Source organism: Urocampus carinirostris, chromosome 2 (genome assembly GCF_059441175.1).
Source record: "Urocampus carinirostris isolate Australia breed hairy pipefish chromosome 2, RoL_Ucar_1.0, whole genome shotgun sequence".
Taxonomy (NCBI): Eukaryota; Metazoa; Chordata; class Actinopteri; order Syngnathiformes; family Syngnathidae; genus Urocampus; species Urocampus carinirostris.
The window spans coordinates 14444112-14461038 of record NC_142350.1 but is presented as its reverse complement, the minus strand read 5'-3'; the positions used below and the strand labels follow the sequence as shown (position 1 = coordinate 14461038).

At 38.1% G+C, this 16927-nt stretch overlaps 1 protein-coding gene across 4 annotated transcripts; it reads right to left on the bottom strand.

The window, feature by feature from the left end:
* Positions 1–941: 941 nt before the first annotated feature.
* On the bottom strand, positions 942–13870 carry fam133b (family with sequence similarity 133 member B). Of its 4 annotated transcripts, none has more exons than XM_088329018.1 (11): positions 13704–13870; positions 12308–12405; positions 10315–10393; positions 9698–9817; positions 9599–9628; positions 9403–9477; positions 5890–5988; positions 4009–4050; positions 3833–3904; positions 2240–2290; positions 942–1478 (listed from the first exon to the last, which is right to left on the bottom strand). In XM_088329018.1, the coding sequence occupies exons 1-11, from the start codon at positions 13725–13727 to the stop codon at positions 1383–1385; spliced, it is 786 nt and encodes a 261-aa protein (XP_088185144.1). In that variant the 5' UTR covers positions 13728–13870; the 3' UTR covers positions 942–1382. The 4 variants fall into 4 exon arrangements, with proteins under 4 accessions (XP_088185144.1, XP_088185145.1, XP_088185146.1 ...); XM_088329019.1 differs by having other exon boundaries at positions 942–1475; XM_088329020.1 differs by lacking the exon at positions 5890–5988.
* Between the last annotated feature and the right edge of the window lie 3057 nt (positions 13871–16927).

Genomic DNA, 16927 nt, shown 5'->3' with positions numbered 1-16927 from the left:
ACTTGCTTCCTTTTTTGACATCATTTGAACATTTATGGAGGGACGGATAAAGTAATCCAACGGGCTGGAAACATTTTCAAGGATTTCAAGCCCTTGTATGTTTGTATGTATGTATGTACAGTACACACAAAAATAACGGGAGAGTTTCCGTTATCATTTGGACAAGGCCACGCTCCTTTTTAACAAAATATAATTTAGAGTACTGTCCATTTCACTACCTGCTTACATTGTCTTGGATGTTTAACAATGCCCTCACTATAAATTAAACGTAGACATTTTTGTTTTCAAAATCGGATGGTTTCAAATTCAGTTTGTTTAAAGGCGGTGTCTACAACTAGGAATTTTGCTACTCTCTGCCGCCATCTCCTGGCTACAAGTCATGATCACATCCTCAGTAAGCTCATTCCCATAGTACTAATAAACTTGTCTTTTTCCATATTTTGGGGGGTTTTGGTTGGACTGTATTCAAAACAGGCATTTTCTTACTTCTACCATTTTCAGGCTACACTAACAAATCAACCCAGGGTCGAGCATGAAATACCTCTCCGGCCTTCCTCCTCTGATTCGTCATTACTACCGTAATTGCTTAAAGATAAAGAAAACATAGGTTGGGTGGAAAAAAAGTTATAAAGGGGTGGCAGTAGCTCAGGAGGTAGAGCGCTCGTATTGGGATCAAGGGATCCCAGTTCGAATCCCGGCTCGTCCGTGTTACATGTCGAAGTGTCCTTGGGTAAGACACTGAATCCCTAATGGCCCAAAAAGCAGGATAGCGCCTTACATGGCCGCAATTGGGAAATGTGGAGCACATTGTAAAGCGCTTTGGGAAGTCATTGACTTGAAAAGCGCTATATAAATGCAGATCATTTCATTTCATAAAGGCTCTTTGAACTTTACAAGAAGTAGAATATCTTCTCTATTAAGAACAACTGAAAGAGAGCACCCAATCTTTAACATTTTAATCATAAAAATGAAAAATGATAAACATGGAGGGTAACCGTGAAAACATACACTGAGATGGAGGTAGTCGGCTTACTAGAAAGAAACTTGAAAAATGGCTAAATTGTGACTTTATTCATGAGATCCTAGTTTATATCACAGAGAAGCATTTTATGGTACAAGTCCAACTTCAATATGAGGCCGGCGTGCCTTGACATGCAGGAGAGGATAACTCCTCAAAGGGAGAGTTCAGTTGTACTGGAACGTGCTGTTAGCGAAACGCTAGCTAGCAAAGCGATAGCTGGCAAAGCCTCTTGGAAAAAAAGAACACGATGCAAGGCTTCGCAACCTCAGCACAGCACTGCAAATTGAGTTTGATGGTTCAGGCGTGTCCAAAAAAAGAAAAAAAGAGAAAAGTAACACGATGAGGGATTAGTCGAGTCAAGCTAGTCCGAGTCAGACTCCGACTGAGACGCCTTCCTCTTCTTTTTCCTGCCGTGCTTCTTGTGCTTCTTTTTCTGCTTTTTCTTTGATTTTTCCTGCTTGAAAATGAGAAAAATCAAAGACGTGTAGGATACAACGGAGAAAAACGTGCACTAAATCAGCGGTGGGCAAATAACGGACCGCAGACTACATGCACAGGATTATTCATCCGGCCCGCCAAAACAAAACAAACAAAATGACAATATCTTATATTGGTATTAGTACTACTAATAGAAAAATGTTTCTTGTACCATTTAACCCTTTGTGTGTATACTATAAACATGCTGCTAAACTAAATATCAAAGTGAGCTTAAATAGGGGCCTGATGTATTATTTGGCTTTTATTTTGCAAAGAAAAAAAGAATACTTTGGAAATACTACAAAATACTACTACAGTAATATTATGCCAGAAACACAAATACTACCACAGAAAGATTACAGAAACGCAACAATTAAAAAAACTAATGATATACCCAAACAATTCTATGGAAATACTACATAACTAATATTATGGAAATAATACCAAAATACTACAGCAGAAAAACTTAAACCACTACAAAAATAACACTGCAGTAATATTACAAAAATACTACTACAGAAATATCAAATTCAGTGATTAAAACATAACTTTGCTTTAATTGTAAGCATTTTAAAACCAATTTGACACAACCAATCGATTTAAAAACAAAAATAAAGACATGTCACATGGCTGCATGTATATCGATTCATAATGAATTTTTTTCAACCTAATGCGGCCTACAACTTTAAATAGTTGCCTTCCCTTGCACTAAATGCTTTCCCATTAGATAAATACTCTTACTGTAATTTTCTCTTTTTCCTCACTACTTCTCTTTCGTCTCTTGGTGTCAGCCTGTGGAAGCAAAAAAATAAACAAAACTCAGGAAAATAAAAAGGAAGTCATGTGATACACCCAATGAAGAAAATCTAGCGTTTCACAAGAATGGACTTTCTGACTAGCTCATTATAGTGGCTGGCGAAAGATTTAAAACCACCCTCCCAAATAACCTTATGTCATATTGCCACAGGCTTCAAGCGTAAAGCTAAAAAACTGAAAACATTTCCAAAGAATCAGCAAAATGTAAAACACAAATATGAAAACTACCAAAACCCTGCCATCTCTCTGAACTTTCGGCCGAAAAAAAGGAGAAAACTAATCAGAAAAGCATCCAAGAGGCTTGTGATCACATTGGAAGACCTGCAGGCATACACAGCTGAGGTGGGACAATCCGTGCTTAAGACAAACTATTGATCGTACTATGCATAAATCTGCCCTTTATTAAAGAGTGGGAAAAAAGAAAGCCCTTTATAAAAGAATATCATAAAAAGTCCAGTTTGACAATTGCAAGAAGCCACATGGGACATAAAAATAACATGCGGAACAAGGTGCTCTGGTCAGACGAGGCCGAAATGGAACTTATGAGCTGATTGCAAGGCATCACGTTTGGCATAAGAGTAACACTGCATATCAACCTGAAAACACCAAAACCACTGTCAAACATGGTGGTGGCAGCATCATGCTCTGGGGCTTCTTTTCATTCAGCAGGGACTGGGAAGATTCTTAGAGTTAATGGTTTGATGAATGGAGACAGATACAGGGCTATTCTGGTAGAAAATCTGTTGAAGTCTGCAAAAGACCTGAGAATGGGGCACTTTCCAACACTTCACCTTCCAACAACACAACGACCCTAAACATAAGCAATATTTACACTGGAATGGTTTAAAACTAACAAGATAAAGGTGTTAGAATGGCCAAGCCACAGTCCAGATCTCAATCCAATAAAACATTTGTGGAAAGAACTGAAACATGGCACAAACAATCACCATCAAACCTTTGTGAGGAAGAATAGGCAAATATTTCTGTTTCAAGATGTGCAAAACTAGAGTCATACCCAAAAAGACTCTGGCTCTGATAGCAGCAAAAGGAGGTTGTACGAAGTATGAACTCAAATATTTTTGCAAAGCCTACTTCTGAATGTTTTTTATTTTTTAGCACAATATAAAATGTTGAATAAATTTGGTTTCTTTTCACGTTTGTGTCTCACATGTTGTTGATTCTTAGAAAACCTGGGTTTTTTTTTATCTTTAAATTTGAAAGAGAAGGAAATACACCCACTGTTGTTTTAGGAGTGGCGCCTGGCTTTGGCGACATCAAGTGGACATTGTTAAAACTGCATGTCGTCTCACGGGCCAGATTGAATCTGTGTGCGAGACAGATTCAGCCCACGGACCTAATGGTCGACACCCCTGGCTTATGCACAATTTATTTCAGGGGAGCTTGACTACTCCCTAAATCTCAAAGCCCCCTCGCTACACCATTGGTTGCCATAGTGACAAATTCTTTACTTAGAATATGAATGAAGGAGAACTATATCGGGGTATATCTAATACTCACCGTTTCATCCGCATCCGACTCAGCAGATGACCTCGCCTCCGATTTCATTTTCCTTCGCCGGCTTTTGTCATCCTAGGCAACAAAATTGAGTTCATTAATAAGGATTCAAACTTGGTTTTTTTTCTAAAATCAAGCATGCATCAATCGGTAAAGAATTTAAGAATGCATTAAATCACCTTGATGTTATCACCTTCTTCCTTGATTCTTTTCTTTTTCTTCTTGGGGCAAAAAGAGCAAATAGGGTGCAGAGATGTTGAGAAAAGAATTACATTTTTTGTCCTATCGTCGCGATTGAGTTATTTCAGGGTTCGCACACATTTTTCATGGCCTATTTCCAGCACTCTTTAAGGACTTTCAAAGCCACTTTTCCAATCTCTCCAGTACAGTTAAAAGAAGAAATATCCGGTGTGAATCATCTAATTCGAAGAGCCCCGAGTATATCTGCGATTTACGTATGGGATTTTAAATCTTGCGTGTGAATTTTTTTCAAGAGATGACTTTTAGATCTTGGGTAGATAGCGAATATCTTTGTTTGGGACGAATCTCTCCCCATATATCTGATGGTAGAAATGCCAGTAACTTCTATTTTTAGTTGGAGGAAATGTTCTTAACATCCAAATGTTTGCATGGACTTGCCCCTCTTATCGCTCCGATTTGATTCCTCCTGTCCCTGCACAAAGCTTCTGCTGGGAAAATTCCGGTGTACTTGTGACTCCAAGATCCAAGAAGAAATCCGCAGGTTCAAGAGTGTATTCCAATGGGGCCCCGTGGAGTGCTCTGCCTCTGGAGATAAGGTTTGCAACCTCAATGGAAGTTTTAAAATCTAGACTTAAACCCCACTTCTATTCAATAGCTTATGATTGATGCCCACCTCATACTTTTCTTTTCCCGTCTTTTTCTGACTTCCTGGCTGGTGGTGAAATAAGGGCAAGGACGAATCGAGATGAGTCAGCAAATCGGCGTCTGGACCTAAAGCATGTCTACGTCTGCATCGACCAGCCGCCAGAGATGTGAAGCTGCGTCGTTGCTGTCATGTCACTTTTTAGACAATTTTACAGACTCGAGGTTTTGTTGCTGCCAGTGACTTTTTCTGACACATTTCAAAATATTACCCATGTTTCCTTTTATTGTTCACTATGGTTTGTGTACTGTTACCCTATGCCAGATCCATTACACCCTGGTCATCCTGGAAGGGGATTACCACTTGTGAGGCCCCTTGTCAAAGTTTCTTATCTTCCTCGTGCTGAGGTTGAGTTTTTCCTTGCCCTCATGTTCGTTTGCGATCAGGAATTAGTGTAATTGTAACCTGTGCAGTCCTTTGAGACATTTTGTGATTAAGGGCGTCATAAATTAATGTGATGTGACTTGAATTAACCGCTGGGAAACGATACCTTACAATTTTTGCAAGGCCCATAATAAATGTCCCTAATTGATACATAATCCTTGTACTAAAACACAATTCATAGTGCCCTGTTTAAGTGTAGCAGGCACCTTGGGGGCGGCAGAGGCTCAGGAGGTAGAGCGCTCATCTTGGGATCAAGAGATCGCAGTTCGAATCCCGGCTCCTCCGTGTTACATGTCGAAGTGTCCTTGGGTAAGACACATAACCTCTAATGCCCCCAATAAGCAGGTTAGCGCCTTACATGGCTGCACGGCCGCTATTGGGAAATGTGAAGCACACTGTAAAGCGCTTTGGGAAGTCTTGACTTGAAAAGCGCTACATAAATGCAGATCATTTTATTTCATTTAATTTACCTGTGCCATAGGGGGCGATGACGCTTCATAGGACAATGCCATATAAACAAGAAAGGTTGCCAAAATCACGAGGGAAGAATAAATTCAAAAGCAAAGCGAAGCCACCAGAGAGCAGTGTCGATGTCATTCTCAAGCAGACTTGTTGAAAAACATGACAACAGCCTTGACCCAAGCAGGTCATCCAGAATTCAAGCACTTTTGAATCCTTGAAATCACAACATATCAATTGAAGCCTTTTCAAGGATTTCAAGCACCCTAACGAACCCTGTTATAACGAGAGCTAAATACTTAATGAAAAAAACCTTTCTTTCAGTATTGGAGTCTGCATCAGAGTCATCTGATGCTCTCCTGGCGGACGACTTCTTTCTTTTTCGCTTTTTCTTCACGGTTTTCTTTTCAAACTGCAGACAAAAAGAGAATCACTTTAGATAATATATAGAAATAGAATTTAGAAATAATATATGAAAGTACAAAACATATATACATCTGGATACGATATTTGATGCAGGGTTCGTACCGGTGCTTGAAATCTTTGGAAATGCTTGAATTTTAATGTTGTGTTATCAAGGATTGAAAATTGCTTGACGTTTGTATGAAGTGCCTGTAAATGCTTGAAATTGCTGCCATGTTTTTCAACAAGTCCACTTAAAAATGACTCTATCCCTAAGGAGGATTATTTTTCTTGTAAAATAAATCCAATACGATTTTTAACATTTTACTGGGGAAAAAAATGATAGAAATATACATTTAAATAAGAAAAAAGTCTCGATTTGTATTAGTAGAAATTTAATCCTCATTTTTAAGGATCATTTTTTTTAGTTTACAAAAATATACTCATTTTTTTCTTGTGTAACTGTATTTGTATGTGGTTTTCCTAGTGAAAGAAAAACACATAAGTTCATTAAAATTCAAAAATAAATACGCTAGCAGATTTTTCTAGACAAATAATCGTAATATTAAAAGGGTTTGTATGGGAGCTTAAAGTCCTTTAAAGGCTTGAATTTTAATGTTGCTTTCAAGAATGGAAAAGTGCTTGGGTTTTGGGTGAAGTGCCTGCAAATGCTTGACATTTTTGTAATATTTTTCAACACATCTGCTTAAAAATGACGTCAACAATGGTTTTCTGGTAGTGTCGCTATGCTTCTGCATTTCCTCCCAGTGACCGACTGCAGCTGGCATCAGTCTGTACCGCATTGTCCTATGAAATGTCATTGCGCCCTATGTGTTGCGCCCGAGAGGACAGGTGGATGCTACATATACAGTAATTGTGTATTAGTACAGGGATTACTTATCAATTAACTTTTACTATGGGCCATGAAAATAAATCGAGGTAGCGTCTCCAAGTTGTAAATTGTGACGGGAAGAACTTCCTGCAACTGAAAATGTAAGCTAAATATTACATCATTTTCACTCAACACCTAATTGAGGAGATAATGGAATCGAATGATAAAATTGTTAAACACGAAAATCGTAAAGTATCTGCCATTGAAGCACTACTGGACCATAGAGTAAATGGCATAAAAATGTTATATTTTTGAGCTATTTACTTGTATATTAATCTTTATTAACTACATTATTAAATACATATCAATGTCTAGGTATACGCTTTAACAATATTTTGAAATTATTTTAGTATGTGGCTACTTTAAAGCAGTTTTAGGAAGATTTTTTACATGCAATGTCGGCTTTTATCCAAATATATGCAGTACTTGGAACTCGTTTTACTGGTCACTTTGTTTTTGAATTATTATTTTTTTTTAAATAATAACAATAAAAAATCGTGTGTGTGTGTGTGTATATACAAAAGTCAATTCCATTGAAGTTGGGAAAAAGTTTAAAATGTCAGTAAAATTAGAATAGAATGACTTGCAAACCTTTTCTAACCCATATTTAAATGAATACACCACAAAGACAAGATTATCCATGTTCAAACTCATAAACTTTATTTCCATAAGCAAATAATGATAAACTTAGAATTTTATAATTGCAACAAGTGCCAAAGTAGTTGGGAAAGGGGCTTCTTCACCATTGTGTTACATCACCTTTCCTTTTAATAACACTCAATAAACGTTTAGGAAGTGAGGAGACTAGTTGTTGAATCGTTGATAGTGGAATCCTTTCCCATTCTTGCTTTATGTACAGCTTCAGCTGTTCAACAGTCCGGGGTCTCCTTTGTCTTATTCTGCGCTTTATAATGCGCCACACATTTTCAATGGGAGACAGGTCAGGACTGCAGGCAGGCCAGTCAAGCACCCGCACCCTCTTACTACGAAGCCACGCTGTCGTGAGACGTGCAGTGTGTGGCTTGGCATTATCCTGCTGGAAGAAGCAAGGGCGCCCATGGTAAAGATTCTGTTTGGATGGCAACATACTTTGTTCCAAAACCTGAATGTACTTTTCTGCATTAATGGTGCCTTCACAGATGTGCAGGTTACCCATTCCTTGGCCACTCATGCACCCCCATACCATCACAGATGCTGGCTTTTGCACTTTGCGTGCATAACAGTCTGGGTGGTTCTGTTCTTCTTTGGACCGGAGGACACGACGTCCACAATTTCCAAACACAATTTGGAAAACTGACTCATCAGACCACAGAACACTTTTCCACTTTGTATCAGTCCATTTTAGATGGGCTCGGGCCCAGAGAACCCTGCGGCGTTTCTGGATGTTGTTGATGAATGGCTTACGCTTTGCAACATAAAGTTTTAACCCACACTTACGGATATAGCGTCGAACTGTATTGACTGACAGTGGTTTTCCAAAGTGTTCCTGAGCCCATGTGGTGATGTCCTTTACACATTGATGTCGGTTCTTAATGCAGTACCGCTTGAGGGCTCGGAGGTCACGGGCATTCAATAATGGTTTACGGCCATGCCGTTTACGCACAGTGATTTCTCCAGATTCCCTGAACCTTTTCACAATATTATGGACTGTAGATGATGATATCCCTAAATTCCTTGCAATTGTACTTTGAGGAATGTTGTTTTTAAACTGTTCAACAATTTGCTCACGCAGTTGTTCACAAAGAGGTGAACCTCGCCCCATCCTTGCATGTGAATGACTTAGCTTGTTCGGGTCTCCCTTTTTTATACCCAGTAACAACTCTCACCTGTTGCTAATTCATCTGTTCACCTGCAAATAGTTGGTTGATTTCCATTCATCCACTTTCTGAGTAGTTATTGACACCTGTCCCAACTATTTTGGCACGTGTTGCTGTCATCAAATTACAGAGTTGATGATTTTCTCCCAAAACAATAAAGTTTATGAGTGAAGACAATAAATATGTTGTCTTTGCTGTGCATTCATTTAAATATGGGTTGAAAAGAATTTGCAATTTACTTGGATCAATTTTTATTTGCAATTAACACACTTTCCCAACTTCATTGGAATTGAGTTTTGTATATATATATATATATATATATATATATATATATATATACATACATACATCAATATACTCAACTATCTCTGTTTCAAACTAGTCAATCCTTTCATTGGATTAATTTGTGAGGTGGGATTTCTTTATCGATTTGGGTCACAAGTTGTCATTGTGTTTCCGTAGTGAAGTGGTTAACACATTCACCTAACACGCAAAAGGAAACATATGTTGGACTGGAGAGGAATGGGCAACACCAGGCTGTATTTGCCTAAGACACACCACGGGAAATGGTGTCCCTACGAGCCCAGTGGTTAAGTGATCTGACCGACCGACCGACCAGTGGATTCTCAAGTCAGACCAGTTGAGAACCAATGCTAAAAAGCGCAAGGAAGAAAACAAACGACAAAGACTCAAAGAGACCACAGATGTCACTTACCTCGTCTTCGGATTCGGAGGAGGAGCTGCTAGAGGAATCAGAACTTGATGAGGAGGAGGAAGAAGATGAGGAATGCTTGAGCAGAACACAATAAAAGCATGTTTCATTAGATTTGAGGGAACCTCCTTGTTTGAAGACACAATAAAAGGACTCAATAGAATCAAATTTGCGCCAAAATGTGGAGGTCTCTTCTCACCCTACTGGATTTCTTCTTCTTTTCCCTTTTCTGGACATAGAAAGCCATATTAAGAATATAATAATGGTTTTAATTTCAGTGTTTGTGTGTCATTAGCACCTCCTTCTTTTCTTTCTTTTCATCTTTTTCTCTCTCTCCAGCCTTTTTGTCTTTTTCTTTGTCCTTGTCGCTTGTGCCCAGCAGCTTTTTTCGGTTCTTTGCCAGCTCTTTTTTCCATCTCTGTGAACAGAGAAAAGGATATTTGATTGGATAACTGAAAATACATTTATTATTCATTAATAGAAACAGTTCTCCTTGCTTCATAGAGTTTTATCACCATGTGAACCACTCAACCATTTGCCTGAGAAGAGAAGCTGCTACATTGTCATGTTATTTTTCTCTGGTCTATTTGATGTTTCTTGTTTTACGATGGTTTTTTTGACGTTTTTTATTTTACGATGGTGTCCTCTATCTATGTTAAACTCTCCTACCCCATCAACCCTGTGACTCAATTATTTGTAATAAAATAGGGGAGCTGTTGCAGTTCTGGTCAGATAAGAATCAGGCCAAGACTGTGAAACATCTCCTCATGAGCAAATATTATTGTCACTTGTCTCTCTCAGTGCGTTTTATTCAGTGGTGTAAGGTAATATAACTAACAATATTGTATTTTCAAAGCAGGTTCTCATCATGAATGTATTATGAATTTCAAATAAGAGTAAATAACGGTTTCTGACCTCATTCATTTTGTCCTCAAAGTCAGCCAAAGCTCGCGAGCCTTTCTTCTTCTTCTCGAGCTGCTCCTTTATCTCTTCCCTGTTTACAGTAAATTAGTTCATTGTTAACATAAGTTTTTAAAAATAAATAATAAGATGGTTTAGTTTGTATACAAACACTAACAAATTGGGAACAGTAATTTAAGTAAAGTGGAAACATTTGGTGGCCTGAAGAGGGATGGGCCCCGCCAGGCTGTACTTGCCCAAGACGTACCACAGGAAATGATGCCCCCACGACCCATTGGTTAAGGGATCCAACCGACACCAACCGACATTAATGCATTGTTGACCATTTGAATTAGCTTGACAGACAATTGTGTAGAAACCCAAACAGATTTAACGGGACAGTGCGTATTATTTTACCACCAGATGACGCTGTATGAAGTAGTGCAACTGAAAACGAGTGCTGAAATGCACACAAACTACAGAGACTCAAAGTGACCGAAGTGCATCATTTTTCTTCTCATTGTTTTGCCCAGCAGTTTAGTAAAAATCTTTCACTCACCGACATTTCAATTTAAGATTTAAATATTCACTCAATACCGAACCACCAGGAAAAGTATGTGTGTGTCTGTGTGTGGAGTCTAACTTTGGAACAATTTACAAGACAAGATCAAACAATGTCCAACTATTAACGTGTTCAAATGTAAATACAAAAAAAAAAAACTATTACTGGCAGAATACAGAGATGAAGAAAGTGAGGTATGAGTGATACTAGAGATTGGAAATACTGCGTTTACAACCAAAGGTAAACTTTTTGTTATTGTTATTATTATTATTATATCATAACTGTTATTATTGCTATTGTTGTTACTGCTATTGTTATTATCATTGGTGTCACAATTACATTTAGTGACAAGTAACATTATAACGTTAATAGATGGGTACTACGATGATTAGTGTATAAAATATGTGACAATGTTATTATTATAATTGTGGATATCTGACCTATGTAATTTGAATATCCGTGAGATTTTGTTGTATTAGACACAAAAGAGGAGCTATCTGTAAAATGTAAATAGGGAAGATGAAGGGGTAGGCAAAATAAGCGTCTGCTTCTCACTACCCCTTTTTGAACATGTTATCTTAACATTATTTTTGTTGTTGAGTCATTGTTTTTGTCCTGTTTTTATTTTATAATGTTCGAAATAAAGTTTTCATTCATTCATTACTCAAATTTAACGAAAATGGTTTCCCACTTACGTATTTTTGTCAAATTATTCGTATCGTTTTCCTTATTGTGGTGCAAAAAAAACCTATTTCAAACAAAAAAAAGTAAGGTAATAAAAAAAAAAAAATTTGCTACAACGTTTTATTGCTAAAAAGCACAGCGAAGAATACAAACTATGGAGACCTCAAGTGACCAAAATGCAGAATTTTTTATCCATTTTTTGGCAAGGCTTTTGCAAACTATTCTTTTCTTTTGGTAAAAAGATGGCTAACAATCATGACAGCTCTGTCTAGAGCTGGGGTGGCGAACACGTGGCCAGTAAGAATGCGGCTCTTTGTCTCATCATATTTTTATATACTGTGGCTCTTTGCCTTGTTTCATGTTTAATTATTTTTTTGTGTTTTTTTTTAATTGAGGATGGACACTTTCCTTGAAATCAACACAAGAACAATACTGTATTGTAAGGAGAGGAGTGTGTTATGGGAAATAATATGTTTTAATTGTGTGTGTTTGTGTGTGTCTGTCAAGGCAGGTCAGTGCGTGGTGTGGCTTTTTGACTCTCACAGCTAAAGATTTCGGCTTTGTGTCAAACTTGTTTGCCACTCCTGGTCTAGAGGAACCTCATGTGATGTAAAATAAATACAAATTTCAAAAATGCATATTTTACTGTTTGTGTATTTATATGGATGAAGGGTTCTTTTTTACCACTAGGAGTGCTAAATAATACACATGATCCATTGAAATATTCAAATAAATATGGCAAAGTATTTCTTCTATCCTCACCATGTCGGCCGAGGTCTTCCTAAATAATCCTGTATGGTCGGTCCCGAGTTCTGTACCGGCCCTCTGGATCGAGCAGCCGCTATTGGATTTACGTAGGCCTAGAATGACAAACAACACATTTCTTAAAAACAGGATGTTCAAATAAATATCATTTAAATAAAACAGAGAACCTTCACTACAATGTGGTTCACTTTTTCACAGTATACACTGATTTAAATTGTGCTTTGTGTTCTGCATTTCGATTGTCGACTTTAAGGTCCCATTTTTTGGATTTATACACATTTTCATTGATTAAAAATAACAGAAAACATAAGATGACAGGAATAACCTGAAGCTTATCTTGGTCCCGTCCCCTTGACAGACTAAAACGTGTCATAATATGTTCAGGGAACCAGACGATTTTAAGAGTATTCTATATTATAACGGGGTAAAATGTGATGAAGAGGTCTAAATCTAGTGAAAGCTAGAACTATTGTTGGTGATAGGAATGAGTGGAGAGGTGTTGTAAAAGGATAGTGGGATGTTTGGGCGCGTTCTAAGGGATGGGCAGGGCACCTGTATGATGCGGCAGGGGTAAACCAGTGAAAGCTGTCAGGCCCTGCTGTTGAACAAAAGAGTGTCTTGTGTCACCCTGACCAGAGTGACATGGCCGCTTTCTGGTGTCCCATTTCATCTTGAGGGACGAAAGCATGACCAACTTAGGTGCCGAGGTGCCTAACTTGTTTGGGTGTTTGGGCATTTGAGGTGGCCATGGGCCAAAACATTTTGTGTGTGTTTTTTGCCATTTTTCCCCTTATTTTCTTTATTATTTTATGTTTGTCTTGTTGTCGGTCACCCCTCTTGGGGGATATGACCAAGGTAGATAGAAAGATACAATGTGATGATTATTTTTATTAAAATTGTTATTTGAAAGTACAGCACTTATGAACCGTGAACGGTAGTTATTTAGGGAAAAAAATTAGTTTCCTTCCACTGAGACGAGTTGAGTGTTATTACAAATTCCACGCAGTTTTTGTTAAATAATGAAGAAAATATGACTCTATTTAGGTGTATGGGAGAACAACACCGTGCACAATCAAAATCGTGCACGTTTTAAATGATTCAAGTTTAATCGTGCAAACATTAGAACGACAGTGTGAACACTGTGCAGACATTAAGCTAATATTAGAAACTTCAGCAGCTACGCAACGTGCATATTTGTTAACAACCACGACCCATATTGAATACGACAGCAATAAATCACCTCTCGAAGATTGGAACTTATGACTAAATTTGGGCTTCAATCAAAAAAAAAAACACAATAATATGGCCTACCGTTAGCAAGCCTGTCTGTTGTGCTAAACCACGGTCTCATTTAGAAAATGGGTTTACACAAATGCAAACCCCAGTAACTCACCACACGATTATCCCTCTTGCCCATTTCAATTTAATTATCGAAGAGGAAACAGGAAAGAATGCACGAAATGAATATTTATGAATATTTTGGCTAGCAGCCACATCAACACAACACTTAGGCTAGGTGTTTTTTTTCCCTCTCTTCTTCTGCTTGCAGGAATGAGTCGGGCCAAGTCGATCGGAAGCATTTGCTGTCACCTTCTGGTCATGTTTGGAATGTATTTGTGACGTTAAGTGTCAGTTGCGTTACATGTACAGTACTGTATTTAAGAAGCGCAGGGGTGTTACCCCATGGACACTGCCCATTCAAAGAAAACTGGATGTATTGGTAAAGGCAGTCTGAAAAAAGAAAAACTAAAAGAGGAATAAAATATAAAAAGAAAAAGGGAGAAAAAAATGATAAATGCAAATGTTCTGCATTTATATAGCGCTTTTCAATCTAATAAAGACCCCCCTAAAAGCGCTTTACAATGTGCTGCACACTTTCCCTATTCCACACACTACCTAACCGATAGCAGCGTCAGCCATGCAGGGCAAATACCTGCTCATCGGGGGGCATTAGGGAGTCATTGTGTTGCCCAAGGACACTTCGACGTATAACTCAAATACAAAGCTCAAAGGGGGGAAGGATAAAAGGAAAAAGAAAATAAGAAAAAAACAAATAAAAATAAAATGATGAAAAAGCAAGAAAAAGGAAAAAAGCGAGAGAGAAAAAAGAAACAAACGAAAAAGAAAATAAACATGAAGGAAAAAAAGGAAATAAAAGAAAAAAATAATAAAGCATGAAAAAAGAAAATATAAGGAAAAAGGAAACAAAAGAATAGAAGAAAAAAATGAAAGCGAAATAGATAAGTAGAAAACAAGCAGGGAAAAAAGAAAAGGCAATAAAAATAATTACAAGCTAAGAAAAACTAACAGAAGAACAAGAAAAAAAGGAGAACAAAATTGGAAAAAAACGTCAGTAAATGAATAGTCTGGCAACAGCCCGAGTTAAAAGTATCATTATTTCCATAAAATTGCCCGTCAATTTGTAAAGACCTACAAATATAACTAAACACAAACTTATATAAGTTTACATACTTTTTTTCCTTTATTTCCTTTTTTTTTTTATTACACGTTATCTTAAAATATTACGTATTCTAATCTCATTCTGAACAATCCACTACACAGCATTATCTCCAGACAGAAGAGCAGTTTCAGCGACAGACTGCTGTCACTGTTTTGTACTACGGACAGACTGAAGAGATCTTTTCTTCCTCATGCCATGAGGCTCTTTAACTCTACCCGGCAGAGTAAAAGCCCACATTAAACCACACCACCTACATTGCATATTACCGAATTTTATTGCAATATGTATTCTGTGTAGAACTATTTAGATATTTTATATAACACGCTACAGTGGGCATTTGCACGTCACACTGGGTATTTGTATATTGTATTCTTTTTGCTTTATTATTGTATTGTTCTCAGCTCAGGGATGCTGCTGGAAATGTGAATTTCCCTTTGGGGATGAATAAAGTATCTATCTATCTATCTATCTATCTATCTATCTATCACACACATTGTAATTGATTAAAATAAAGGCCATTCTATTCCATTCTATTATATTAATCCTTCGTTACGGACACCAGCAAAATCTCGTTCTTTCAATCACTCAATCCCCAAACCAAGAAAATGACAATAAGTAAGGTAAAAAAGAGCAACAGTTTCTGCAAATGCACGCCTGTGTAGCACTCTTGCACACATTCCGCATTGAGCAACAACTATATGCAAGCAAGCCCTCATTTTGTAGGAGACAAACATGTCACAGTTTGATGCATTTTGCAGCTCTGGCTTCCTTTAACGCTGCTGTGTCATCTCTTTGTGTGAAACTCGCTCGTTAGGTTGTATCTCTTCCGATCCGGTCTCGAAAATTGACATGTGAAAATGTTTTGTAAGAAAATGAAAGTAAAGAGGAGGATGTGGGAGACAAATTACAAACCTCGGAAAAAGGTCGAAGGTATTTTGTGATTTGAAAAGTGATCATTTTAATTGACTAACAAATGGCTCATATAATGATGTTAAACCTATGACTCAAGTGCTAAGTATGAATACATATGGCTCAGAGCTAAGACAGAAATTGAGAAATTTTTCAACATCTTATTTCTCTTGTCCCTGTGGTGAGGGGACCTCTTCTCGTGAGAGGTAAGAGAATTCTCCCACCATGGTCCTCTGTGTGTCTTAAGAGGCGACAAAAGTGGAGGGAGCGATAAGCAAGGGAACTGGGGATCCTCTCCTCTCTATCTCTACTCCCTAAGAGACAGCAAGGCAAAGAAAGGGGGGCGGGAGACCAAAAGGTCTCGCAAACCCTAGTTATAGGTTCACTAAATGTGAGAGGATGTGGAAGTAAAGCGACTGAGTGGAAGAAAGAGGAGATCGGAAGGATGATGACTAAAAGGAAAGTTGATGTGTTAGCCTTGAGTGAAACAAAGATGAAAGGAAAGGGTGAATTACAGCTTAGAGGTATGTATGGTAGAAGGTCTGGAGTTACGGGTGGACAGGCCAGAGAAGGAGTGGCTATGCTTGTGAGTGAGAAAGCAAAGGAAAAACTGGTGGAGTGGAAAGAGATATATTCCAGATTGATGTGGGTGAGGTTGAAGTGGGGTGTAGAAGTGTGGATGTTTATAAGTGCATATGGACCTGGTTCAGAAAGAAGCGCTGAGGAGAGAAAGGAGTTCTGGAAGGACTTGGCCGAATGTCTGGCAAAAGAAGGGTGGTAAGTGGTAATACTAGGTGACCTGAATGCTAGAGTGGGTGATGAAACGGTTGAAAATATGATTGGTAGATATGGAGTACCAGGAGGAAATGAGAGTGGGAAGAAATTGATTGAGTTACGTGTGGAAAATGAGTTGGTGATTGGAAATACATTGTTTAAAAAGAGGGACGTGGAAAAGTATACCTTTGTCAGAGTGGATAGTGGCAAGATAGTGGACAGGGCACTGATGGATTATGTAGTGGTTAGGAAAGGGATGTTAAGTAGATAATAATAATAATAATAATTTCATTTGTATTGTCATTCTTTGTAACAATGTACACAGAACGAAATGTCGATACACCTGACCCGTTGTAGCGAGTCGATGCAGCCGCAGCCAGAGGGCGCCGCCATTATACCAATTAGGTATGTCTCGGTCGAGGCGCGAACCAGCGACCTCCCAGTCTCAAAGCGGGCACACTACCATCTAGGCT

Excerpts from the sequence above, each read along its gene's own strand:
- fam133b (XM_088329018.1), bottom strand. The coding sequence starts at position 13,727 with ATGGGCAAGAGGGATAATCGTGTG. Across the intron at positions 12,406-13,703 it reads GCAAGAGGGATAATCGTGTG|GCCTACGTAAATCCAATAGC; the intron begins GTGAGTTACTGG and ends TTGTCATTCTAG. Across the intron at positions 2,291-3,832 it reads AGTCGGATGCGGATGAAACG|GCTGACACCAAGAGACGAAA; the intron begins GTGAGTATTAGA and ends TTGCTTCCACAG.